Below are 27,022 nucleotides of genomic sequence, written 5' to 3' on the forward strand. Positions count from 1 at the left end.
GGCGACGCCGCTTTAAATTATTGCCAAGTGGCTAAATTATGAGAATGTCGCGTAAACGTCGGCCCCAAACAGACAGACAAAAGACAAATGATTTTCATGTGTAAATTATAATTGGAAAACAGTCTTTACTAAAGGGAGAATGGGGAATTTACAGCTTCGCGTTAAGGGGTTAAGCGAATGGAAAAGGCGAAGTTTTCAACGGCTGCCTGGTGGAATACACCAAAAGAGTTCATTAAAATGCATAAAAAGCATTACAAATATCAAAAAAATGCATTAAAAAAGTCTTCTACTTAAATCGAATAAAGCCGATGCTTTAAAAAGTCATCTCTCCGTATATCTATTAAGAAACTAAGAAGAAGTAAGCAGAGTCTTCCAATCAGTCGCCATTTTAATATTCTGAAATGAATTGTTCATTTTTTATGGGTTGCAAAAGAAATGTTCAGCTATGTGAGGAATCCCCATGATCGTAACTTAGGGCAGGTAAGGGTGGCATCCAATCACTGGCTAGTTGCTAACAATTTAAGCTTATTCACAATCAACTTAGGACAGACGTTCATTCATGTGTATACGTGCTAGAAAGCCATCAAGCTGACAATCATAACAGGTCCTTAGGCTGCTTCACTTGCCCCGGTACTGGAACATTCAACCAGGCAGGCAGGCAGCTAGGACTGAGCAGGATAGAGCAGTCCGGCCCAGACAATGTTATCGGGGGCAATGTGACGTCCCTGACCAGATAAGGGTGACAAAAATATGTATTAAGTGCAGGAGCGGACTGTCGGACAGTCGGACAGACCGAGCGACTATCAAAAGGTATGAAAAACGAACAAATGATGCCGACAACAACAAAGAAGCAGTACGAAAGAAATGAAATGAAATCCTTTTACACACACCAACAAACATAGGGGTAGACACACAAATAACTGGACGCTACATGCCATCCATATATAGCTAAATAAATATATTTATGTGTGTGTGAGTGTGCGGTTGTAGTTGTGAGGGCGCAAACAAAAGCAGCCATGAACAAAGTGCCAGCAGTGTTGAAGAGCAGCGTAGAAGGGGGCCAAAGGGCATGACAGCACGAGTGCCATAGAGACAACAACAAGTTGACACTTTTATGAGGCACTTAAATGACACAACCCAAAGCAAGCATGACCATATGAGGTCTACGAGAAGGAGGGTTGTATCCAATAGCCACTGCCAACCTGCGCTTCAGATTGGCATGCAAACAATTGTGCACAGAGGGGGGGCCAGCAAGATCAGGGTGCCTTTAGCGAAGCAACAATTGCAATTGTTCAGCTACCAGGCGCGGAGTGGGTAGAACAGAGCTGGCTAATGCCAAAAACAACAACAATGACCCTAACAATGGTCGCCCATTCGTGGCCAGGACACGGCACAAATATTTGAGTTGCATAACAAAAGGCAACTAATTTTTGTTGTTGTAGAGAGCTAAATAAATAATTGAACCGGGCATTTCCGCTTTCTGCTACTGAGTACAGCAGCAGCAACGTCAGCGGCATGTCAGGGCATCCATCAATTGGAACATCAGAGCCCCATTGAGTCAGACCAAACCTGCGCCTTTGTTGCCGTAAATCAGTTGACTGGCGCTTTGCCAAAGAATATTCGAAAAATTGAAAAGTGTAAGCTGTGTGTGAGACCCCGCCGCCGCCTCCGCCCCCGCTGGGAAATTGGAATATTTTCTGACACATTTTTATCGTCGAAATTGTCAAAGAGTTTAAGCATGAGACGATGTCGTTGTCGTCTTTGGCATTTGGCTCAGCCCACTGCATTATTGACAGTTCATATCGATATGTTATAAATGTATGCTCATAAAATATATATATATATATACTTAGACATATATCCAGTGATTTACATACATACATATAATATTTCTGCTCGTTTATTGGATTCAGCTGCGGCACACGGCAAAGCCGAAATTCGAGTCTGGCAAGACAAATTGAAAAGAATTGTCTGTCGATATGGGAAAAATGTGACGCTAACCAAATTGTGGCTGTCAGTGGAGAAACTGCTCGTGTTACGTATTTAAATGTGGAATCTGTTCAAGGAAACAGCCGAAACGCAAAGGTAGGCAGCATAACAGACATATATACATATATTAAAAGCTGGGAAAAATAAATTCAAATAACGCAACATATTTCGCTTTAGAAGTACATGTGAAACGTCTAGACATTTCACATTTTTTTAGTTATTATTTTTAATATTAAACAGCCAAAAAACCAGAACTGAACTGATTTATTATCAGCAGATTAATTTTCTTCATTATTATGTTTTTCCAATAAATCGACATGCTTAAAATGTTCTATAAATTTGGAATTTTGTGCAGTCAAATTAAGTTTCACTAATTTAAATTAAGTTTATTAGTTGCCGTCAAATTAAATTTCAAATAAACACAAACGATTATAAATAACTAACTTGCTGCTGGTAACAGGAAAATTACAAGCCAACTAAGGTATTCGCATCAAGAATACCCTGTACTCAGCTGCTTATATATATATGCATACAAATATTTATTTCTAGATATTTTTGTCGTCTCTTGGAGACCTGCTTAAATCTAACTAGTTCGCTGAACGCATCAAGTCTAGACATGAATATGCTCTCAACTGTCTTTGATTACACTTCAACAAAACGAGTATACCCTTATCAACCCACGAGAACAGGGTAAATAACAAATTTATTTGTTGGCAACCTCTGCGTGTATATCTAGTGAAAAAATAAAAATCAATTTTTGATCATAACATTTTTGACATGCAATTAAACAACTGAAATAATTAGATAATAATTTTGCCAAGTCGAAAATTTGTGTCGTAAGCGTAAAATGCAGATAATTGCCACGTGCTACGTGCACCTAGTTTGATTTATGATATATATATGTATATATATATATTTATATTCATATATTTTACGCACACCAGCTGAATATATTTCAAATTTACATATGTGCAATAGAGCGGCAACAACAAAAATAACAACAAGTGTAGCAACTGGCGCACATTTCGTGCGTTGTTGGCCTTTTAACAATTACCCTCGACATTTTTTCGAACGAGTAACATGGCAATAAAAGCAAGGCAAAGCAGTAAGGGAACCCTAGACGAGAGTGCGCGACGAAGAGATACCCTGTGTCCAGCTTCTGCAACAATTACTTGAACGTCCTTCAATTCACACGAACAGATGGACATGGCTAAATCGGCTCAGTTCGCCGATCTTTGTGTTCCAAAATGTTTCCCTTTGGTAACTCTCGCAAAACTATGATAACCCTTCTTTAAGCGCTTACGGGGTATTAAAACTTGAATATAAAAATGCTGGCAATGCACAAGCTGTACATGAGGGAGGCGTGTCCGCTTTGTGGTTGGCTCTGTTTCGTTTGAAGTGCAACCACTTTTTGGCTGCACTCTCCCTATTTTAAATCAGCGCCAGACACGGCGGCGGCCTTAAATCTTCAACGAATGGAACTGATTTTTTTGTATTTTTGCGAATGCATTGTGCACAAAAAATTAATTAAAATATGGTGCATGAAACCATTAAAGTTGCAACAATGTGCTGCAAGCATAAAAAAATTTGACCTGTCACACGCTGCGTATGCTTAATACATTTTATATTTATTTTTATTTTTGAAGAGCACGCGGGAAGCTTTTATGCGGCTACGCGGCGTATGATCAATTTCCGTTTCCATTGAGCCCTCCAATTAATCCGTTGTATCAAACAAAAGTCCGACGGTGCTTTATATTAATTTATTTTGCTGTATTTTTCAGGTATCACAAGCAATTTGATTAATTTATTTAATTGCTTCATTATGGGCAGCAGCAAAAAGAATTGTGAGTATTTTGCCATAAAAATGCAGCGTTAAATTTCTAAATTGTTTACATTTGCTATTAGGCAACAATAAACAACAGCGACAGCAACAGTAACAACAATGCGGCCCAAGCAATTTGTAGTCACAGCAATCGCAACAACAACAACAATCAATGACTTGGCTTATTAACACACAAGCCCCACTTCGACGCGCCCCTTTGCCACATACAACTCCGCCTTGGGTGCTAAAACTAAACTACAAAATTGCTGGCTCGCGTGTCGGGTCGCATTTTAGTGGCATCCCCCCAACCTCACATCCCCGCATTGCTCTGCCCGATGCCAAACGCCCGCGCTCAAGTCACCGACTGGCTGCATGGAAAAGTTTGCTGCGAGTTTAATCAATAAGTTTTCCAAGGGTCTAGGACGTGCAGTCCTCGTTGCTGCCGAGTGCCCGCAGGAGCAGCAGAGCGTCTGCGATAAGCGTTTTAATAGCTCACTTGATTATGCACACAATTTTTGATCCAAAATTATGCCAAAGTGGATTGTTATCCCATTGGCCAAGGGCCATGCCAAAGCAATTTGCTCAGTTTTCTCTCAATTTTTTTTTTTTAGGATAGGGGGCGGAGCGTACAATTTTCTTGCCTAATACAATGCAATTTAAGCCAGCTGTCAATTAATTTGAGTATGACAGAGCTTCTGCAAAGTGGAAGCGACTAGCTCGAGAGCAATCTGTCTTGTGGGCAGCCACATCGGATTATCCCAGTATTTATCTGTCTAGTCGGTGCAAAAACTATTGTCAGCACTGTGCGAGCGATTTTGGCAGCCAAACGAAACGTTGGTCGAGTGTTGATTTCGCTTGCTTTTAATTAAATTAAAGACCTGAGCAGACGAAAACAATTTTCGTGTTACGAACACAAATAACGGGCAACTAATTAAAGAAACTGAAATGCAACACAATAATTCGCATTTATCAGTTTTGGCCCATTGAACAAAGGACAATCACAGGTGTGTAGAGAAAAGTGGGGGAAAATGCGGAGGCCGCCGTATAAGTGAGCTGTGAATTTTCTTTTACATTGATCGATGGCTTTCAATTGCCATTTTCACGGCCTTGTGGCCTAAATATAGACAACAAATGATTAGGAAGTGATTTATCTGTGGCATACAGATAGCATGCGACAAGTAAAAGATGTGCGGATTGCCATAATAAAAGACTGTGTAAAATTGTGAGACACATTTGTCTTGAGCATTAAATTGTGCGCGAAATTGTCAACAGACTTTGCAGACTGAAGCATTAATTATGAGACTAAGTTCAATTGAATCAAGTGCATTTATGTAAATGCAGCTCTTGACAAATGAGCTGTCCAACCGGGCTAGGCATTCACACAACTGAAACGGATAAGGCTATAGAACTAAAAAGTCTATTATATATTAACTATTTTTAGAATAACAAAAAGCAATCTATTCGTGAGCTAAAAGAAAACATTAACAGTAATCCAAGAGTCTGTTATTTGTGCAAGCAACTGGGAATTTCCTATAATTAGAATGTCCTACAATATGGGAGGAACAATGTCTTTAAAAATAATCCAACTTATAAAATAAAAAAATATTAAATCAAACTTGCTTTCAAAGCTACATATATCAAGCTGATTTTGTCAACAATTTCCGGTCAGTAAGTTTTTCAATTAGTATTTTATTTTAACTTTAGAATTCAGCTTTTGATAAAACTTGACATAACTATTAACTTCTTTATTTTGCTGACTTTCTTTGCAAACATATCTACTTGAATTTGGCTTCCTTTTGTTAACATCAATATCAATACACACTTGGCTGCATTTTCATATCGGATCGACTGCTTCAAAGTTTATCTCGCAAATTGTTGTATGCAGCACTTGGCTTTCCATTCATAAGCCACAAACTTCAAACGAAAACTATCAAATCAAATGCATGCGAGCAACTGCAGAAACAACAACAACAACAACAACTACTACTATTATTTAAGAAATAAACATAAAAGCCATTTAATCTTCAATGCATACAGCAGAGCAGCAACACCACAATTTACACACACACACGCACACACGCGAACGCATTGCCACATTCCACAATTTTACGCGAGTAAATATTTTGGTTAAGTATACGCCATGCGTTACGCGCCCGCTCTCACTTTGTCTTTCTCTTATTTTTGCTGCTTTGCCCCTGGTAACCCTCTCGCCTGTCTCAATGTCTTGTCGATTGCGATTCCACGTTTTGTTTGGCATTCAATAGTTTACATTTCTGTGGCAACAACAGCAAAATACCCCCTCTCCCCTATACCGCTTCCTCTGGCTATTCATTTAAAATTATTTTTATATGCTGCCTGTTGTTTGGCTGTTGTTGCTGATGCTGCAGCTTTTGCTGTTTCACTGTGCTTGGGTTGAGTATTTTGCGGGTATTTTTACTGCATTTCGTTTTTATGCAGTTACAATGACAACTTGTGCTGTTCCTCTTGTTGCACGCTTCGAGGGGCATGAAAAGCGCACAGATAACGATTGAGCAGAAGCTCCACAGAGGGTAGAAGTGGGCGAGAGCAGAGATTTTATGCAACATTTTATGCGACATGACAGTCAACAGCATCAACGTCGTCATCATCAGCATTATCAACAATGCCATATATCTTTTATGTGCATGAGCTTGTCATTTGCATTATTTTCATTACATTTTATTGGACATCTTGTGAATGTGGAGCTTAGTTAGAAGTGCCTGTGCGAGTGTGTATGTGCTGGCATTAAAATTCCAAAATTTTTACTGTAATGCCCTTAAGACCTTCTGCCAGCAACTTGCTAGTCGATGTGCACAACTTTGTGGCACCGTTCGCCAATCTTTTGCGTCTTCAAAATTTCAACTTGTACGACGTTCTAATCTCTGTTAAGCAAAATAAAAATAAAAACAACTGCCAAAACATGTCACATGGAAACGTTGGCGTTCCCCCTAAAACACCGCAGCCCGCCCTCTGCAAATGAACCTTTGCCTTTGACTTGTTTTTCCACACAAAACGCTGTAAATAATTTACACACAGAACAAACTTTTGACTAAGAAAACAAAATGAAAAAAAAACACGTACAAAAAATATATAAAACAAAAATTGCTGCGTCTTGACCAAAAGTGAAACAGAGGCAACCGCAGAGCGCCTTGAGTGCTAAGCTGGGCGTTGAACTGGGCGTGGTTGCGACAGCAACAACAACAACATCAGCAACAACGATAACAACAAAAGGTAAGAAAAGTTATAAAAATGTTATGCCCAGGCAAAAGTGTATAAAATAATCCGTAGAGATTTTTATCTTGTTAAGCATGGAAATGTCCAGTAAAGGCGGCTGCCGCTTCCTCTTCCCCTCCCTGTCCCCCTCTGCCGTTGCCACCCGAAACTGACTGCCACACCCTCCCTTTCTCTATCTCCAATCACTGCCTCTCTCTTTCTGTCCACTTATCTTTGTTGGAAATCTGCGTAGCAGCTGCTGCAGGTTGCTTTTTTTTTATATTTTAAATTTATTTCACAGGTAGCGAAATTGTTTTCTTTTTTTTCTTTTTTGGGGGGATATAAATATTGCAAAGACATTGAAAAGTTTGGCAGACCATTTCTCTCCCTTGGCCATAAGCCGCCTGCTCTAGGCCTCTTTCATCTTTGCTGTTGTCATTAATTCAATTAACTTGCAGCTGAGACCTGGGCTTGTTTAGCTGTTTACCTGGCAGATTTATGGGTTCCGGACAGAGTTTGGCGAGGGGCGTGAAGATTTTTACCTAATTAAAGCCGCTTTGGGTCACTCACATTGACGCAGAGGGGAATATGGGGAAATTACTTTGGGACCCGCTGGGTTTATTGCGCCAACTCGTTGGGTGCTCTTGAACTTACCTGTAATGGAAAAGAACGAAAGAGAAAAAACAAGAATAAGTAATTAGCGAAAATTAGTCAAAATGTTTATGAGAAGTGTGGCTTATGAGAATGGGAAGTTAACCAAACCGTATTTACTACGAGCTGTAAAAGTAACTTAACACTACATTTCTTAACGTAAAATCAAGCTTGGAGAAGCTTCAACCTAGGCCTCTTTAATAGTAAAAGTTTATTTTAGAAAGGGCGAGAGCGAGGAAACTTGGCTACGTTTGAAAATGCGCTTTCTGTCAATTAACATTTGGTTGAGCCAGAGTACGTTAGCACTGCTCTCTGCAAATATTAAAAAAAGAAACGTATTTATTTAGCACCTTCTCCGACATTCTCTTGTTTTGAACTCCAACTATAATTGGGCAGCACAATTAGCAGTTTACAGATCTGTCTTCATTTCGTACTGCCATCTTTTAACAGCCACGGAATCACCGCCTTCTAATCGCTGAATAGCAGCATCAACCATGCCCGCAATCCGACAATCCGGCAATCCTTCTACAGTTTCAATGCAACACATGATGCGGCTGTAGATGGCCATCAATCTCGCCTTGTCAGCGGGCAGTCAAGTTGTTTCCATTGTTGTCGTTGCCATTATTTTGTTTGTTTCCCTTTTTCTTGTGTGTGCCACAAAAGCCGCCTTGATGACGTCGAGTCTCTGTGTGCCGCGGCTGCGTCACACCCACAACAGAAAACCAGTTTTCCATTCCTTCGAACAAAACAGAATTTGGCTTTTTGTATTTCTTCTTTTCGCCTTAAGGCTGAATTCATTGTCAAAGTCAAAAAAGCAGCGCCTACAAAAACTTTTGTCATCAGACAAAAGAGTTGAAAACTTTGGAGCTGCTGCAGTTTTTTCTTCTCCTCTTCTCTCTGCTGCTGCTGCTGCTGCTGTTTCTTCTTACGAAAACGCCCACTGGGGCACGCCCACAGCGGAAAGGCTAGGCGACACAGTGCATTTGTCTTGTGGGAGCACATTGCGAACTCCCTCAATGACTCAATGGACCGCGCCCGCGCTGGCGACCGCACTGCGGGCGCTGTGAATCTCGATGTGGTTGCGCCTCGCCTGCTTGGCTGTGATTGATGATTCTGAATTAGCGACAAGGCGGCGCACCGAGCTAAGCAGGAAAAATGTACGAAAGATCAATCGGCTTGTGTTTTTCGGCTTTGTTTTTGTTAGGGAATAGACACAAAAAATGCGTGCACATAAGTTTTCTGACAACAGAGCAACGACCGTCTGGCTCACACTTGGGATGTGCTCTTAATGATGTGGGCATGTCTATATGATCCACCAGCTTGTCAGCTGGACATGATGCGCAGAGAAGAGCCCAACGTAACAAAGCTTACATAAGCCTGGGCTGTCTCTAGTGTCGAATCATTAAGAACTTGGTCTACCTCTATACGAGTGTCATTCACTATTCCCAATTTGAGAAAGAAGACCTTAAGCTGGCGCTTTTTATCATTAATCCATGGTCAGGGCTTAAGCATAAGTTTGGGATACAAGGTAAATACAAATCATGTTTAACATGTGTGTTCTTACGATTGCTGTAACATGAGATAATTTGTCGTGTCAGGCAACAAGCCCCTTGTGGGTAATAACATTACAACAGGGGGTCGCACATAAAACGAATGTGTTAGCCTAGGATTTTAAGGAATAAAATCAGTTCATTCTGTCCATAAATATAAAACTGTTTGTCCTAAATGATTGATTAGCTAATCTAGGATCAGCGCACAACTCAAATAGGGAGAACCATTAATCAGATAATTTTCTTTAGTTGCTTTATGTCGTTTTTGGAAAAATGCTGGTGCAAGTGTGACAAATTTGTGGTAATTGATTATTGCATTCTCAATGAACTCTCAATGAATATGTAAGCATACTTTACAATTATTACGAAATCGAATTTACATTTCAAATATTACTCGATACTTCTCCAAACAATTACGACTTGCTCATTGTTCAGTTTTAGAGCAGCGATTCACATAAGGAAACAGAATCTATGAATAACTCAGGTTTCACGCTATGTACATACACGTACACATATGTCATTAAAAGATACATTTGGCTTGTATTGGCTGAACATCATCATCAGGTACATGATCATTAACGATAGTTTTAACCGCAGCTGCCTTGTGCTCTTTGTGTCTGTCTGTCGTTACAAATTAGTTTGAGTTCTGGCTATTTTTATTATTGTGTTTTTTTTCCCCTTGTTGCGGTTAAGCGTGTTGTATGCCCCATCAGGTGCCAAAAGGCGAGGCGCTACATTTGCAATTAGCCATGTGCACAATTTTTGATGGCTGCTGAAATGCCAAGAACTGGTCCACATACAAATGAGATAAGCAGCTGTGCCTTAAGATCCTTATACATCTTCTGTAAACAGCATTTACCTTCAGCCTTGCCTATTTATGCATTTTTATGTATATATATATGGCCCTCGTTTCCACTTGAGTCTGCAATTGCGGCATCTATAAGTGACTTTCAGTGTTTCTAGAGCCACTTTTCTGTCTGTGTGGCACTTACTCAACATGCAGCTGTCTATTGTTGCGCGTACTCCCACCGCTTGCCTCAGCCTTCAACTAGACGTCTCTACTCATATCTGGCTTCGTTTTTATTTAATTCTATATTTCATAGCTGTCAAGTGCCGCTTCCTGCCGCAAACGTAGCTACTGTCGCTTCCTGTGCCCACAATGCGTACATTTTTATTAGACTCAGGCTCCCCTCCCGCCAGGGGCAGCGCCTCGAATGATGGCATCATTAGACAATTTAGGTATCGTCGTCGTTGTTGTTGTTGTGGCTTTCTGTCGCTTTGGCGTTGATTGAATAAATTATAGCCGCTCGCGCGTGCATATTCAAACAAGTGACAACTTTTCTTCATTTCATATGTATTTTTTTATATTTTTATTATTTTTGCTGGCCACCTGCATCTTCTGCTGCCATTTCATAAATATATTATTTCTCTTTTGGTTGTCCGCTACCGGAAATTGCTATTTATGCTCGCAACGCAGCCATATTTGCTTCCACCTTCTCCGTATCGCTAATTTTACTTATTTACACATGACACACACAAAATGCCAACGCATTTATCCAGCTGAGCCCACCAAAGTCGTGGTCTCTGCGAGCTCGTTGGTCATTTGGCAGCTGGTGGAGTAAACCACTTTCACTCTCGTTGACCGGGTTTATTGCACTCGCCAATTGCAGTGCGAGTGCAAGCTTTTCCACTGGTTAATCCGGTTCTTCTAATGCGCGCCGGTCTGTGACGAGTGCCTCGTGGCATCGGTGTCATAATCAGTTCAGACACAGACAACACATTCGCGCCCGCCCCTCGTCCGGCTGTCAACTCGTGGACTGGTTGGCTTGGCCAGCGAGACCGCAGCCCAACAGACGCCGATGGCTTTATGTAAGCCACGACGCTGACTTTGAGCTCAAGTGGTTTCTGGGCGATGACTCGAATGACGATGGCGATGACTTCAGCCTCGACTCAAGGACAAATCGCTTGAAGCGTGCAAAATAATTCACAGAAAGCGTACAAATATTCTGTTGTAGATTCTAGCAGTTTTTATATTTCGGGTATTTAAAAGCAAAGCATGGGCCAAAAAGTAACTGCCATTTTAAATACCCTACACCTGAATTGTCAGCGGGCATATCAATTGCTTGGCTTCAAATAGTTATCAAGAATTTTTTTAATATATATATATTTTATAAAATTTTTGTTTATTTTCCCCATGTTCTTCACAACTTTTGATTTTGATTTAAATAAAATTCTTATATTTTCATCTTTTTCAAATATAACCAACAAAAGTTCTTGAAATAAATGCTGAGCAACTAATAGTTGGTTTCCTCCAAGTTGCTTACAAATATTTTGCTGATTAATTATTTTGTCTGCTTTTATGCCATTCCGAAATGAAATCTTTGATGATTGAGTTAATACAAATTGATACGAAATATGCACGAAAAGGAATCAATGGATAATTAATAATCAAAGCGTTTAGCGAGTGTAACTAAAGACATTTGTTGGCCCATTATTAGTTGTTGTTGTTACGGGTTTCGATTTCTGAATTTCGATCTATTTCTTCTGCCGCGTTTGCGTTTCGGTTCAAGATTTAATGATGGGTTCTTTGGGCTGACTTTGACGGCGCACTGACAGCAGGAAGCCTACAGTTATTATTTTAATTAACCTAATGAACTGAACTGAACAGATTTTCGATTTTCTTTTGGTTTGCTTTTTTCTTTCTTGCCACAAACCTGTAGCCAAAGCTGTTTGGCGGATTTTGTGTATTTGATTAGAAAGGGCAAATTGGAAGGCGAATACAAAGATAATCAAGTCAAAAGCGTAACCTAAAGCAAATCTGTGGAAGGGTTAAAAGGATAGACTTTTGGTAAGAAGTAAGTTGAGAACATACAGTGAAAATTCTCCTAAAGGAAAGGAAATTCTCCCATTCGATGGTCGACCCATTTTCTGTCAAACCATACCAATTCCTCCTCTTGAGCGGACAAATACTACCCGTTTGTCGCTGTCGGCACAAGTTTTCATTGTAACATTCAATTATATGCTGTGCCCAATCTCAACTGACTATTCGGCCTTCTTTTTTGACACCTTCACCAGGGCCACACACCTGGCTTAAAAGATCCATCGAGCTAACAAATTTATTTACTTGACTGTCTCCAACGTCATTTGTTGCCTTCACAATTGCATTCACAAGAGTAAAAGAGAAATAAACTCAGCACGCACACGTGTCTCATACCGACATAGCTGCTCTCTCTCTCCCTCTCTCTTTCACTCTAGGCTGCAAAAACATTATTATTATGCAACATCAGGGGCAGAGCCATGTGAGGCATATGTGAAAGATATTCCCAAATGAACGACTGGCAAATTGGAAAATTATGAGCTGTGCACATCATATAAATTATGCCAAAATGTTGTGTGTTGCCAGAAACTTGCCTGCCTCGCCCACTCTCTCTCCCTTTCTCGTACTGTTTCGCCCTCTATCTCTAGTTTTGGCCTAGGCCTGAAGTGCAAATAACATTTCTAAGCTATGCAAGTGCAATTCCGTGCAGTGCAAACAGCTGTGCAAGCGGATGTGACAGAATAGGCAAGGCAAGGCTGCAGAACAATCTGTCCGCTTCGGAAAAGATGCTGCAAAAGATTGAATTAGCTGCTTGTCGTTGGCCACAGCTGCTTATGTGGCCTAACATCTGAGCTGGCAGCCTTTTATGCCGCACACATAACAGAGCCAAATGTGTGTAGAAGGTTTTAGTTTATTTAGTCATGTGCTTTTGCTATTTAAATTTGTTGCATTATCTCTTTGAGGCGACTTAATTTTTCATTCAGCATTTTTCTGCTAACCTAGTTGAAAATTAATTAATCTTCTTTGCCCATGTTGTCCCCAAAAAATTGACATGTAACGTTTTTCGGTCTTTTATTATCAATTTTTTTGGGTTTTTTTTTTTTGCTTGTTTCGCCTGCTTTTTTCCACAAATTTTGTGGCTGTCGTGACGTTAAATAAATTTTCAGGCGAGAGCCTTATCACTTATCCGACCAGCCACGCCTGTCAAATCTGACCGGCGGGCGCTCATCGCGCAGTCTTTAATTAATATTTTATTCATGGCTGTCAGGCAAAACCTTTTCTGGCCGCACACTGTCAGCCAATGTGCATAATTAACAACAGTTTTTCGGTATTTAAAAAATAAATATGTACGCATGACCGGGGAAGGGGCCAAGGCGCTTGGGGCTAGGTTGCCCAGGGTGCGGTTGGAGAGGCTGCGTTGCAAAGTGTTTGCCCACATGACGCAACGAATGCTTGGCAACGTCTACATTTGTTTTTGCGAGTGACACTGTGTCCCCGAGGCAACACAAAGTTTTGCTCATGTGTCGGGAGGGCTTGGCGTAAGGCTTTTGTTGCTGAAGCGTAGCCTGAGCCGGGCTAATGTAAATTTATGTGCACATTCGGACAACACGAAAATTGAATTCATATTTGGCACCAGAGAGAGAGAAGGAGAACAACTTTCGTTCTCAAATGGAATTTTTGGCTTTCAGCATAAAATCTATTGATTACACGTGCACAGATGCAGCTGCCCAATTAAGTTGTCTCCTGTATGTATCTTTAAGATACTTTATGCCTTGTCATGCGTGTGGGCGGGCGGGGGCCACATTTTCGGTGTCTGCTTTGATTGGCAGCCAATAAAAAGGCAAAATCCAGACAAAGCAAACCCCCATAGATACAGACAATGCGCTGAGTTTGGCAGGCAAGTGACAGTAACATACATCAAGATAGGTAACTAAAATTTCGGTTCTGCTAACACAAAAAGTTACCAAACTGCGATACAAAAACCCAAAACAAAATACAACTTTTTTGATTGAAGCTCGCACGCACACACACGCGCGCCTAAAAGTCAAGCATGTTTGTGTGTGGGTGTGCGTGTGCGTGTGTGTGTGTGTGTGTGACAGCTGCCGCCATTTCATTTTGCGACATGCCACAGCCACGCGTGATAAAAAGGGGGTTCCCCCCAAATGCGTGCTGAGTTCTAATTGGTTTAGCCAACAGCTTTGGGCGCTTATCTTATCACTGAGCTAATTGCCATTGGCCGTGGCCAACAGCAACGAGAACAACATTTAAAACAGCTGCCTAACTGACAGTTATCGCCAAAAGTTGCAGCATATTCATATATGTATGTTTATTACGGTTGGGGTGCCCGGAAAATTATATCTCTAATGAGTTAAAGTTGAATGAAATCGTTTTTTTTTTTTTGCGACTGTCGCCATATTTGACGTGCTTTTAATGAACTGCTCGGATACGACAGAGTCAACCTGATGGATGCGGTACGTGCGGCAGCGGCTCATGTGGGTTTTAGTTGCTGGAAATGCGTTAATTAACATTTCGTTAGCTACAAAGACACCAGAGCATACGTGAGAGGCCTTACGACAGGTGGGAGGTTTTCATATCTTTACAATAATTCAGCAATATGAATGCAATTTTATTGTATACTGTAATTGAAAAGTTTTTAATTACAATTATAAGTTTCATTTTTAGCTCTGGTCCTATTAACTCTCTGATATATGATAAAATTGAATTGATATATTTAATAAATGTCGACACTTTGTTATTGGAAGGCACTCGAAATTTTACATAAAGTTCGCATAAGATTTTTGATATGCCTTATAAATCAATTAACTTGCAGTTAAATAAAAAAATTAATTTCAGCATTTTGATTTGTAGATATTAAATTTTAAAAAATTATCGTATTATTTTCGTTTTTAAATTTTTGGTTTTGTGATTTATTCACAGCTCGTATACTTTATGGGGCCGCTCTGTGCCGGCTGGTGTTTACCTTTCATTGACTGCCGAAGCAATGCTCGCCATTATTTATAACCCATATATGCACAGATATATAAACATATATATATATATATATATATATATTCGACATACTAAGTATTTATGGCCGAGAATTTCTGCAGTCTTTGCACAGCTTGCGCCGCATTTTTGTTGCTTCGGCAGTTTATCAATAAAATTTGTGCTCTTATTTTAATTGGAGTGGATTTTCTCAAAATGATTTTAAAACTGAGTTTGGACATCTTTCTTGGCGGATATGGATATTGAATTTCTATTTAAGCTGCCGAGCAAAATGCCTACTTTTTGATTTTCGCCCAATAAATTTGAGTTTTAAGCTGTCGTAAGGCTGTCAATAAAATCCCATAAAAGTAAAGCAAAGCTCAAAGTAAAATAAACTTTTTCATAGAATTAAAATGAAAAGCAAATAAAATTCGAAAACAATATTCAGCCCTGAAGTAAAACGGAAGTCGCTTTATGTGGGCGTGGCGTGGCAGAGAAGCGGGAAATTGTATGCAAATTGTGAATTATGTAATGCGGGAAGAAATAATAGAATTCTTTAACAAAATGTTATGCAAATTAAAAAGCAGGGGGGAGAAGTTTCTTCTTATCTTTGTGTGGCAAATTATAGATAACTTTTTCTGGAGAACATTAATAAGACTAGGGTAATACAAGCAGATGAAATTTAATTAAAACATATTTCTGGTTGTTTTTTTTTTGGCATAATTAAAGCAATTTGTCTTCCTCTTGCCACTTGTGCTCTCTACAAAATGTGTGCATTTTAATGGAGCCATTTTAAAGATGATATCCTGTTGATTTTAGGCATCGTTTAAATATTGATTTTTAATTATTTTAAGCAGCCACCGACGCCACAAAGTATGCAACACTCGGGGGCACACACCCCCGCACACACACACACACTTATACACACACACGCAGATGAAACAGAGCTCCTGAGAGGCCGCACACTGAGAGTCGACTCACACCTTCCTTACTTGAATGGCTCACCGCGAGGGTTGCTGTGGAAATAGCATGGACATGTTCAAGGGTGTGGAGTGGGTAGTTGGGTGCTTCGGTGGGTTGTGCGTGTTTTGTTTTTAGCTCAACACTTTGGCATCAGACCACCTACCACCACCTACCACCCGCAGGCTGCTGGGGCTCTCGAGAGCCTCTTAAATGTCACAATGCTGATGCTCTGGGGTTGGCACTTGGGTCAACCCTCGTGCGCGAGTTCGCCCTCAGCTGCATGCGAGTCGAGTCGAGAAGAGTGGGCTGTGTGTATGTGTGTGTGTGTCAGCTACACACATTTATATACCTATGTAAGTAAATACATGTAATATGTATGAATTTTGTGCCATTATTTTGCACTTGCCACAACTACACGACCCTGACCCCAAGCTGTCGCATTCGAATCTTGTTTGCCTTTGTGTGTATTCATTTCCTACGCCTTCCTGTGCCTTTCATCAGCTACATATGTTTTATTTTTAAATATTTTCCAGGGCAGTTCGCAGCAGAATTTGATTTGTTTTAAGCAGGTCCCACAAATGTGTTCGTGTTCGTGTGCATTTCGCTGGCACTGTGCGTTAAACGTTGCCAAACTTCATACAACGATTGTCGAATCGATGTCGATGTCGATGTCGATTCCACAGCTTGTAACAGATGCTTGCCACGTGTTGGGGCGCGGCCAAGGCATGAGCCGAGAACCAAAAACGGACCGTACAAGCAGGACACCCGTGTTCAGGTCCTGGCAACGGCTGTGTTTCCGTAATTGGATGATGCCCGGGCATCAGGCAAACGCTGCACAGCACAGATATACAAAGCTAAAAACAAATAAACGGCATTCGGTCTGTGAGTGAAATACAAATAGCATTTAATGCGAAAAGGAAATTGTCTATTTTAGACAGTCAGTCAGTCAGTCAGACAGAGCCCGACAGCACTCAATTCCGATTTCGTCTCGGACTTGTAATCAAAGGGAATTAGTTGTGGGCTAACGTAAGAAGCAAAACACATCTTCTATGCTTGTTATTGGTATTCTCTATAGGTTTTTTTTCTCAATTCATACTCGAGATGAGACTCGAGATTCGACCAGAGAATTAAGTGCCTGAGGTGTTGCAAATACAGAAATTAACACACCTTGCATCGTCCTCAAGTGCACTCAGCGCGCGTTAAGGCTTTAACGCAGTTACACACACATGTTAATTGATATTTTATATGTGTATATATGTGTAAAAAATGAAGATGAAACAAGTTTAAACGAGAGAAAAAACAGATAAAATTAATGGTTAAATCGTGCTGCATGCTAAGTTGAAGGTCGTCAGCGGTATGACAATATAAAAGGAAAAAAGCACATACGCAAAAACAATGTAAAACTAAATAAATAAGCAAAAGTCTCTCGGGCATTAAAGTCAACATTAAACATTATTGGCGCGAAAAATAAGCAACACAATTTGCATGCGACAGAAATCAAGAATAATAGTTTATACCTAGCACAAATACCCTGTAGAGTTAGTATACTCAAACATAATTATCAATATGCTTATGCTATATACATATGTCGATAAATATATATTAAAACAAAATTGTTATTAATTTCGATTTAATAAACTAAGGCCTGGACTTCAAGCCAGGTTAATAAAGATTTATACTAATTGAATCACAAAGACATTTGTCGCTGGTTTACAGATCGTCTGAACTGCGTTTAAGTTCAGTTTTCACATGCCGGGTTCAAGTTGTCAGACATTAAATCAAACTAATTTAATTTTAACTCAACGCTTATACGTTGTTTACAAAAACTTGACTTTTACCCTAAACAAACAATGGGTTGATATATTTCACAGGATCTAAGCAATGCTTAAGCTGCGAGGCTGAATGAAAGATATTTGTTGCTTTAACTTAAGTCAAAGCAAGAAAAGTAATAGGAGCTTTACTTATTATGAATAATTATCCATGAATGAGGCACAAAAGCGATCAATCAGCACATTATAAGCTCACTTTTTATTTAAACTATATTGAATAAGTTTAAAAAATGTGCATTACTATAAAAACATTCAACGCCTTGCTTAGAATAGACAATTATATTTATGTTTATCACGTCGCAGTCAGCTTGACACAATCGTCGAATTCATAGAATATTTACCTTATATGCAAACCCAACTTCGTGAGTTCATAAGTTGCATTTAGAATATTGCCTCAGGTTTTAATGCAACGCTTATGCTGTAAAGCTGCAGCATGCCTGATTTAAATTGATTTTTTTTTTGGTTTTTTTGCCTGCCTTCACAATAATTAAAAAGCCATAAAGGGAGCCGAAGGTCGTCGACAAATGTACGTAAAGGTCAAAGTGTCTGCTTGCCGCTGCTGCAGCCAGGTGATGATGTCACCGTTGAGTATGGTCTGTAAGTTGGCAAACAATAGCATGGCGCCTGGGCGAGAGAGCGCATCTTCATGCATCTTTTAATTGCAAGTCGCCTGGTTCACCTTGCGCTTTGCATTGTTGCCGTCGTTAGCTGCCGTCTTATGCTAATTGGCAACAATAAATGCAAAGTAACACACAATTTTACCTAAGCATAGCACAGTGCGCTAACAAATTTGCACATTTTAACTAGGCAATAAATTAAATTCATCGAATAGAAATATGCGCGAACCTCTTTCCCCGTTTTACTTAAATATATTTCGTACTTTGCGAAATTTCAAAATGTACGGCAAAAAATCGTGTAAATATGCAAAGGGCGCCAAATTGTTAGTGCTGCAATTGTTATTATTTTTACAGCGCATTTGCATAGCGCAAATTGTTGTTTCTGTTGTTGCTGCTCGTGTTGGATCAGACAGAGCAATTAATTGCCGTTTAATTAAATTTGCATAAATTACGCATGGATTTCAATTATAATAGAAATTCCTGAGCGCCTCGCTAAATTGTTGAATCAATGAATCAATTTTTTTATTCAACTTTGATAAAGTCAAACGAACATGATTTGGTTTGTTTGAAATTACACTTCCGGTTAGACAGCATGACTCAGACGGTGAAAAGAGAATGGGGAGTGCGGGTGCTCAATCAATTTGTTAGAAATAAGAGGGGGACAGAGAGGGGAGTGGTCTCTCTATGTGTATAGGATAAATGTAATGCCACGCCTTCAGTATCTTATTTGAAAATCGTTCCATTCACTTAGCTTCACTCACTTTGGCACCTTTCATTTTCAGGTACGTATACTACAGCACATATACAATACATATATCTACAAGTATAAATACACCAAAAAAAAAACCATATTATCTATTCATTAAATAATGTCGCCTACGGAAGCATGTCAATATAAGCAAGCAGAATTTATTTTCCGATTTTCTGAAAATTGCGCGTTACTCAATACAAAAATATTTTTATAAGCAGAACAACAAAAATGACAACAGGAAAATACGAGTAAATATAAAATAAATAAATATATACAACATAGAACATACACGCACACACACAGAGAGGGAGACATTTATGACATGCCAATAAAATGTAAATTTAGTGGCCAGCAACAACAAACTGTGCACCGGCAACTAAACAGAAATGCAAATAAACTTAAAACAAGAATGAAACGTTATGTTCGAAAAGCCGAATATTAAATACCCTAGCGAATGCAAAGATATTAATAACTGCATTCAGTTAAAACGTGGTCCGGCTACCATAAATGCACATATACACATATAGAGTCAGAGATGTTGTCTTCAATGCGTTACATACTTCACGACAAAGTTTAAATACCCTGCCGTTGCAAAGGGTATACAAATAAGCCGGCCGCATAAATTAAAAAAACAAAAAAAATGTGTTAAAAAACAAACTGAGGCGACACTAACGGACCGGCAATAAAATGTAATGATGGCGAGGGACGGAATGTGTGAGAATATTGTGGAAGGCACGTGGGCGTGAAATCGAGAGCGAAACGAGCAATGAAACGAAATGGAATGGAACTCAAAGCGAATGCTACTGCAATTACCGTTTCATGTTGCTGCGTTGCTGCTGCCATGCAACAACAATAAAAAAAACAGCAGCAACAGCATTAAGTGCAAAACAAAAAAAAAACCTGTTACAGTTCGGCTGCGTCTGCGCCCGCGTCGCTGCTGCTGCTGAGTCATTGCGCAGGCGTGCGACGCTATGTTAATTGCCAGCAGCAGCGACGACTCGCCGTGTGAGTGACACTAGCGATTAGCTGCGCTGCCGCTGCCGCAGTCTGCGTCTCAGCGTTGAGTTGAACCGAATAATTTGCATGAAGATTTTGCTTAAACGTTGCTCCAAATGCTGTTTTTGTTGTTGTTGTTATTGTTGCTTGCTTGCTGCTGTTGCGGGGGGTCGTTCACATTGCCGTAGGTTGCGATTTGTTTAGCGCTTGCCCCCCCGCCCGTTCCTCCCAGCAGCTTGTGCACTTGTCAGCGATGTGCGAAAACTCGTATTATTTCTCTTTAGCGAATTCCCAAAAATTAATTTATTTGTTTGCACATTTGATTTGAATTGGGCTGCAATTCCAAGCTTACGAATCGTATCACATTCCGTATTGCATATAAAGCAACAGCAAAATTTAATTGCCTGTTTTGGCCAAAAGTCTTTTGGCATATTAATGTGAATTTAATTTAAAATTAAATTGAATTTTATCACTCTGATGCAGGCAATGACTGAAAGGCTTCAGGCATCAGGGTAAACGGGGAGTCCGATCTAATTAAAATAAAATCAAGCGATTCTTATCAGCAGCTCGACAAAAGTGTCGCCTCGCGCGCTTTGAAATGCGAAAGTGCGCCCCATTATCAGGCAGATCTATCGTCAGTGAGCACACGCACACATACATATGTACACATATACGCGTGCGACAGTGAGACGCCATTTTATATTTATGTAAGTGCGAATACATAGAGTACAGTAGTATATAGTGCTTGTAAATAGTATATATACTATATTAGCTATATTACTTTAAACTAAGATGGAAAATACTTTAGTACACATTTTAGATCTGCTATAGAGAACGCTTAAGGTTATATGTAATTTGAAATATTTTATTCATTTGTTATTTATAACTCTTTCATCTTAAAAGCTGAAACTGCATTTGAGAAAATTGTATATGAATCAAGCTAATGTCTTTTTCTAACTAAATCGTGTTACCAGCATAATTTTAATATGTTTTCTTTGGGAAATATTATTTTAAGAAAAAATCGCATTCAATTTACAATTAACAACATTATAACAAGTAAGCATAATTTCGGCACTTCGAAGTTTTCAGATATATGAGAAAAGTGAAGCTCGTAAATGCAGAGCTTGATGAAAATATCTTGGAAAACAGAAAATATCTTGCCATACAAGAACCTGCCGATCGTTCCTATATGGCAGCTATATGATATGGTGTTCTGTTTGGGGTCGGAGAAGTCTTCTTCTTAAATTACCTCCTACATGGGATTAAAAGGGCAATAATTCTGCTTAAAATTATTTTTAGCAAGAAATTCGAACATATTTTTTTTTAGAGAACATTTGAATTTAAAAAGATATATTTACAAAGAGAAAAATTGAATTATATTATTATGCTAATATAATATACTGAACATATAAGAACATTTATGTAACTTGTAACATAACAGTAATATGTAACATAACAGTAACATATATGTAGGGATAGATTTTCCGTCCATCTATCTTTTTATAGTTTAATATCAGGGAACAATGGCTTTTATTCACTTAATAGGTTTATTACTCATTGGTGCATTGATATATTTCTGTTCTTATTGTTGTCAACGAGATCAAACGCGCATCCCTTCGCTTCAGAAGTTCAAACCCTACTATTATCCACTGTTACTCCTCTGTTAAATAATATACTTCTAACATTTTTACGGCCGCTACAGGCTCTCAGCGATAATACGAGTCCTTCATATATATAACATTTGTTAAAACTAATATAGGTTTTTGTAATCAACATTTTCATTTGAAAAATTAAGCCTTTCTTTTGTCTAGAGCTCTAAGCTAGTGTCTAATTATAAATTCATCCGGTTACCTATTAAGCTGCCCCCATTAATAAAGCTGCACACAGATGCGCAGTTCGAGTAAGCCACGAGTTTCTTTCGCTCAACATGCTCTTTATGCTTATTGTGTCTCATCTTGTGCCTCCATTTCCAGCAATCAACGTGCAACTTACGGGGCGGGAGCAACAAAATTTTAAATCAACTTTAATTGAAATAAATTGTCATATCATTTGCGCTCGCGTAGAAAACAGACCCGCTGTCAGCAATTTACAAAAAAATATACACAAAACTGGAAAATATGTGGGCTATGTACTGGCATATCTCTCTGTCACCCCCTCCTGCTGCTCGAGTGCTACTTAAAAATGACCATAAATTAAAGCCATCAATCAAGCAAATTGAAAATATTGAAATATGTTTATGATATGACAGAATTTTCCAAAAATCTCCCCTGACCCACTCTCACTCTCTCTCTCCCTCTCTCTCTCTTTTTAACATTAACTAGACTGATGGCCAATTGGATAAAATGTCGGAAAAAGTAAAAGCCTAAAAGCAGCAGCTGTCTTCCAACTTGATTGAAATGTAACATTATCCAGTTGGCCAAGTGAAAGTAACTTAATGTAAGCATCTAATGGCTTCTTTTTTTTTTGTTAATTTAGATATTTGTGCCAATTGCGTCATCGGCAATAAACAAATAGCATAATGTTTAGTCATAAACCTACGTTAGTTAAGGTCGCTTGTTATCGAGATCCGTTGATCATAAACAAAATAAAAAACTCACCAACTTTGCGGTTAAGTGCGCACGCACAATGGAACCAACTAGTAGCTGCTAGTGCCACCCATCCCCCACCCACTGCATGGTGCCCCGTGCCCCGTTCCCCCGTGCTGGCTGCGTAACAACAATTTACGGCAGCGCAGTTTATGCAATTTATGTGCAATTTTTCAATTGTGGCTCCGACAAACGGCAAACCGGAAGATTTCGTTCGTTTGAACAACTCAGTTTTTATGCAGTAAGGGTATTAAAATACTGTCACGAAATATGTAACACATAAGAGACAACTTGTAAAGAATCGGAAAGCTATATTCTAGAGCAGTCACAGAATAATCCATTGAAAATAAGCTTCTTACAAGAAAGGTTACTTGTTTGGCATTTACTTAATTGAGAATGCTTATATCATTAATTTTGGCTTGATCAGGAAGTTTTATAATATTGTCACGATATATGTAATACAGGAGATATTTCGGGCTTATACATATAAATATATATAAACCGTTTGTCAGAATTTTATCCAAATCGGCAGACTATCATATAATTCTATTGGTAGCATCGGTTGACAAATAAGTTTTTGTATAAAGAGTATTTAATCTTCTTCTTTCTAATGCGTTGCTTTCCCCTCCTTTTGCACAAAGTTGCAATTTTAGTCACATAATGCCAGATTAATGTTACATGCGCGATATGTGAAAATTTAGTTGTTGCTCTGACGTCAACAACTTTTAATCGCAATTAATTAGAATGACATTTGTAATACGTCGAACGACAGATCTGGCTAATGTGATTAGAAATTACTAATAAATCATAGTGCGGAATATCAAATGCAATTAGCATTCGTTTAAACTTTAAACTAGAAACATGTTTACACAAAGTAGAATGTAGTTGCGAGTGCTTCTAAATTATTGAGAAGGAAAGTTTTAAATGGAGTTACTTAGTTAAGGATGAGATCAAACAGAAACAGGTTTTATGTACTCATACTATACGTTGGGGTTGTGAACATGATGGAAGACAATTTTTCAAAGTAAATACATGTAGGGCTGGCATCTCTGCCAGATTGAGAGATAGATGGGAGCCTATTGCCTATGATATGTAACTGGAGGGAATGATAACAGGAGCAGGAATGAGAGTTGGTATAGAGTTTCTCGAGCGATCTCGTTGACTACAATAAGAATAGAAATACATCATTGCACCAGTAAGAAATTCATTTATGAAGTGGATGAAGTTTTTATATTTGTGTTTTCCTGTGGATAACATCCCATTGCTTGATCAGTTTTAGATCGGTTTTAAGCTCTTTAACTAACTTTGAAGTAGTGTAATGTATCTATTATAAGCCATTATATCACTTTGATTAAAACATCTGGCATGGGTTCCAATTTTACGGCCCTGTTTTATCCTATCCTGATAGATAGTCTCTATAGATATCTAACTCTAACTGACAATAAAATTTACCAGTTTCCCATTTTTTTCGCCGAATATCTGATTAAGTAGGCCACCAAAAACTAGACGCACTTCGAACAAATTCGCGTGAAATCAAAACGAACTTCGTTCAATTCGTGACATCATATAAAACTAGACAAACTCATGTCGTTAGATGTTAATCTCTAGATACACACTCACACTCATACACATACACATACACACAAGGCATAGATACAATTCCAGTTTCATTTATCAACATTCAAATCATGGCTGTGTAGTCAACTTCCTTATCAATCATGCAACATTTCTATAAAACCCATACATTTGCATTTAAATGAGAAACGTACCTGCAAAAAGAGAAAAAAAAGAAGCAAATCCAAATAAATTAATAATATGACAAATTGTCGTATCACAATTTGCATAAGATATTATTTTTTGAATATTCTTCGAGCGCATATATTACGTGGGAAAATGTTGAAAGCGAGAAACGGGCGCCAAAAGTTGACACATGAATGTATCAAATGATATGGGGAATGCACAAAATATCACAAAAAATAAATAAATACAAATTCGCTTACGGCACAGCCAAACCGATGAAGTATCAACAAATTAAAGCCGCAAGTCGACCCGCATTTTGAGCTATCAAATTACCAGAGACCGCCCGTTCGCTTTAGATACAGATACAGATACAGATCCCCATGAGAGAGAGAGAGCGAACGTGCTTTGGGTTAGGCGCTTTTGAAACTGAACCGTTTACGCGCACTGACAAAAAGAAGAAGAAATGTTTTGAAGTAGAAGCAAAATCAACAAAGGCAGCGGGGGGAAACGAAACGTTTTCGGCACACGTGTGAATACAATGCTTAACATACATATTTGTTGTTGTCTATGTAAATAGGTAAACAAATCCAAAGCGACCAAGCGAGAGAGGAAGAGGGAGAGACTAAGAGAGAGAGAGAGAGTGAGATAGCGCGGCTTGACTAATAAGCGACAACACAAATACACGCTTAAGAATTTGCCTTTGCCTGCAATTGAGAGTGAAAACAACGGTAGTTTGTTGAAGCAGTAAAAGCTGCTATTAAGCTACGATTAAAAAGTGCACAAGTGAGAGCGAGCGAGAGAGAGAGAGAGAGAGAGAGAGAGAGAGAGAGGGGGACAAACAAAAAACGGCAGCTAGAAAAAACAAACATACAACGGCTTTGAGCTGTCGTTTGTTGCGTTTGTCACAATATTTATAGTGTGCACTGTAATGTGTATGCGGCCGTTGTTGCTTGACCTGTGTACAGTGCCTGTCACCATAATGTCCACTCTTATACGAGATAATGTGTCTTGGTTTGGGTTTAGTTTGTTTGCTTACCGGATAATACATTCCTTGCGGAGGAAGAAAAAATGCCCCGGAGCCCCACAGTTTGACGGCTTTTTGTGTTTACAGTTGCGTCGCAAATTATATGCACAGCTGAGACCAACAAATAACGTGCTGGATTCCTACTGGGAATAGTCTACACTCTGTAAATAGGGGTAGTCACACTTCTTGTTGCACTTTAATTAATACCGAATTTGATTTGACGTCGCATTTGTTGTATTTGATTTAGTTGTTTTATTCATTAATTTTATATATTGAGTATTTGCTTTTACAATATACTTTTTGGCACAATTTACAATTTGAGTGAATTTCACTTGGGAGTTAGTCGCAGTTCACGATTTGATTGAATTGAACTGAAAATACATATTCGAAATGTTTTTGAGGATTAAACGAGAATCCCAGAAATAAGGCAAAATAAAAAAATATATATTCGAACAATTATGAAGATCTTTAAAAACTGAAAAGAAGATGTTCGAATTTCCCAAACAAAAAAAATATCACATCTGGACGAGTTTCAGATCATGTATGTATATGCACTGCCCGAGAACATAAATATATTAAGTCGTTTATATTTTAAGACGATTTTCACAGACGATTCTTTTTTTTTTTTTTTTTTTTTTTTTGCCGAATTTTACGACTTTCACAATTTTGGAATGCCTTCTGCGCAGTTTACTTAATGTATGTAAGTATTTATATTCCGATGTTTTTGAACGTTTTTACGGAATAATATTGTAAAACTAATTGTTGTTTAGGGGTTGCTCTCTCGTCCAACTGGGCAAAGGATGTTGGACGGCGGCTGTGGCTGTGGCTGTGGCAAGCGAAACGAAACGAAAACAGAAAATGCGCAAAAAGACGGAATGAAAACACAGCGCAAACGCGAGACAAAAGAGACCAGGCAAAAGGCATGAGAGACAACCACGCGCTTTTATCGAGGGGCGGGAACAGGGGCAGGGGCAGACGCAGCCTAAGTTTCCAGTTGAATGAAATGATGTGTTTATAAAATAAATATAAAAAAATATATCTATTGCGAATTGCGATGTCACTGTGAACGTTCTTGTTATTGGCTGGTTTATTTAGCGATAAGTCTTCACGTATTTTTTTTATATATTTTTTCCCTTTGCGGCATATCCGAGCAGAAGGCGTCCCACAAAGGCAACGCTTTGTCTGTGGCCATCGGAAAACGGGCGCAAAAACATTTTACATTTTTGTGGCGCATTGTTATTGTTGTTGTTGTTGTTTTTGCTTTGTTGATTTGCAGCCCGATGCAATTTTTGGTAATGCGACGGCAACACATTATTCTCTCTTACGAGGCGACATCATCATCTGGCACACACATTTTATTTTCGTTGATTGAATGGGAAAGACAAAGCGCAGCACCGACAAGCAGCTGAGCGTGTGTTCGTATTGGTGTTGGTGTTGGTGTGACGGTGTGTGCGTGTTTGTGGATGCTGAT

At 39.0% G+C, this 27,022-nt stretch overlaps 1 protein-coding gene across 24 annotated transcripts in view; it reads right to left on the reverse strand.

Annotated features, from left to right (window-relative positions):
* Positions 1 to 27,022, reverse strand: part of LOC115770197 (RNA binding protein fox-1 homolog 1) — a 90,369-nt gene that overhangs the window by 51,155 nt on the left and 12,192 nt on the right. For 2 of the 24 annotated variants that reach the window (XM_030715363.1, XM_030715364.1), the window contains exon 2: positions 25,564 to 25,922. The exons of the other annotated variants lie outside the window; for them this stretch is intronic. In XM_030715363.1, coding sequence (XP_030571223.1) covers positions 25,564 to 25,575 — 12 coding nt within the window. In that variant the 5' untranslated portion in view covers positions 25,576 to 25,922. The remainder of the gene's footprint in view (positions 1 to 25,563; positions 25,923 to 27,022) is intronic. 24 annotated transcript variants of the gene reach the window in all.

The sequence above is a fragment of the Drosophila novamexicana genome, unplaced genomic scaffold, assembly GCF_003285875.2.
Source record: "Drosophila novamexicana strain 15010-1031.04,08,12 unplaced genomic scaffold, DnovRS2.1 tig00004555-arrow-pilon, whole genome shotgun sequence".
NCBI classification, from domain to species: domain Eukaryota; kingdom Metazoa; phylum Arthropoda; class Insecta; order Diptera; family Drosophilidae; genus Drosophila; species Drosophila novamexicana.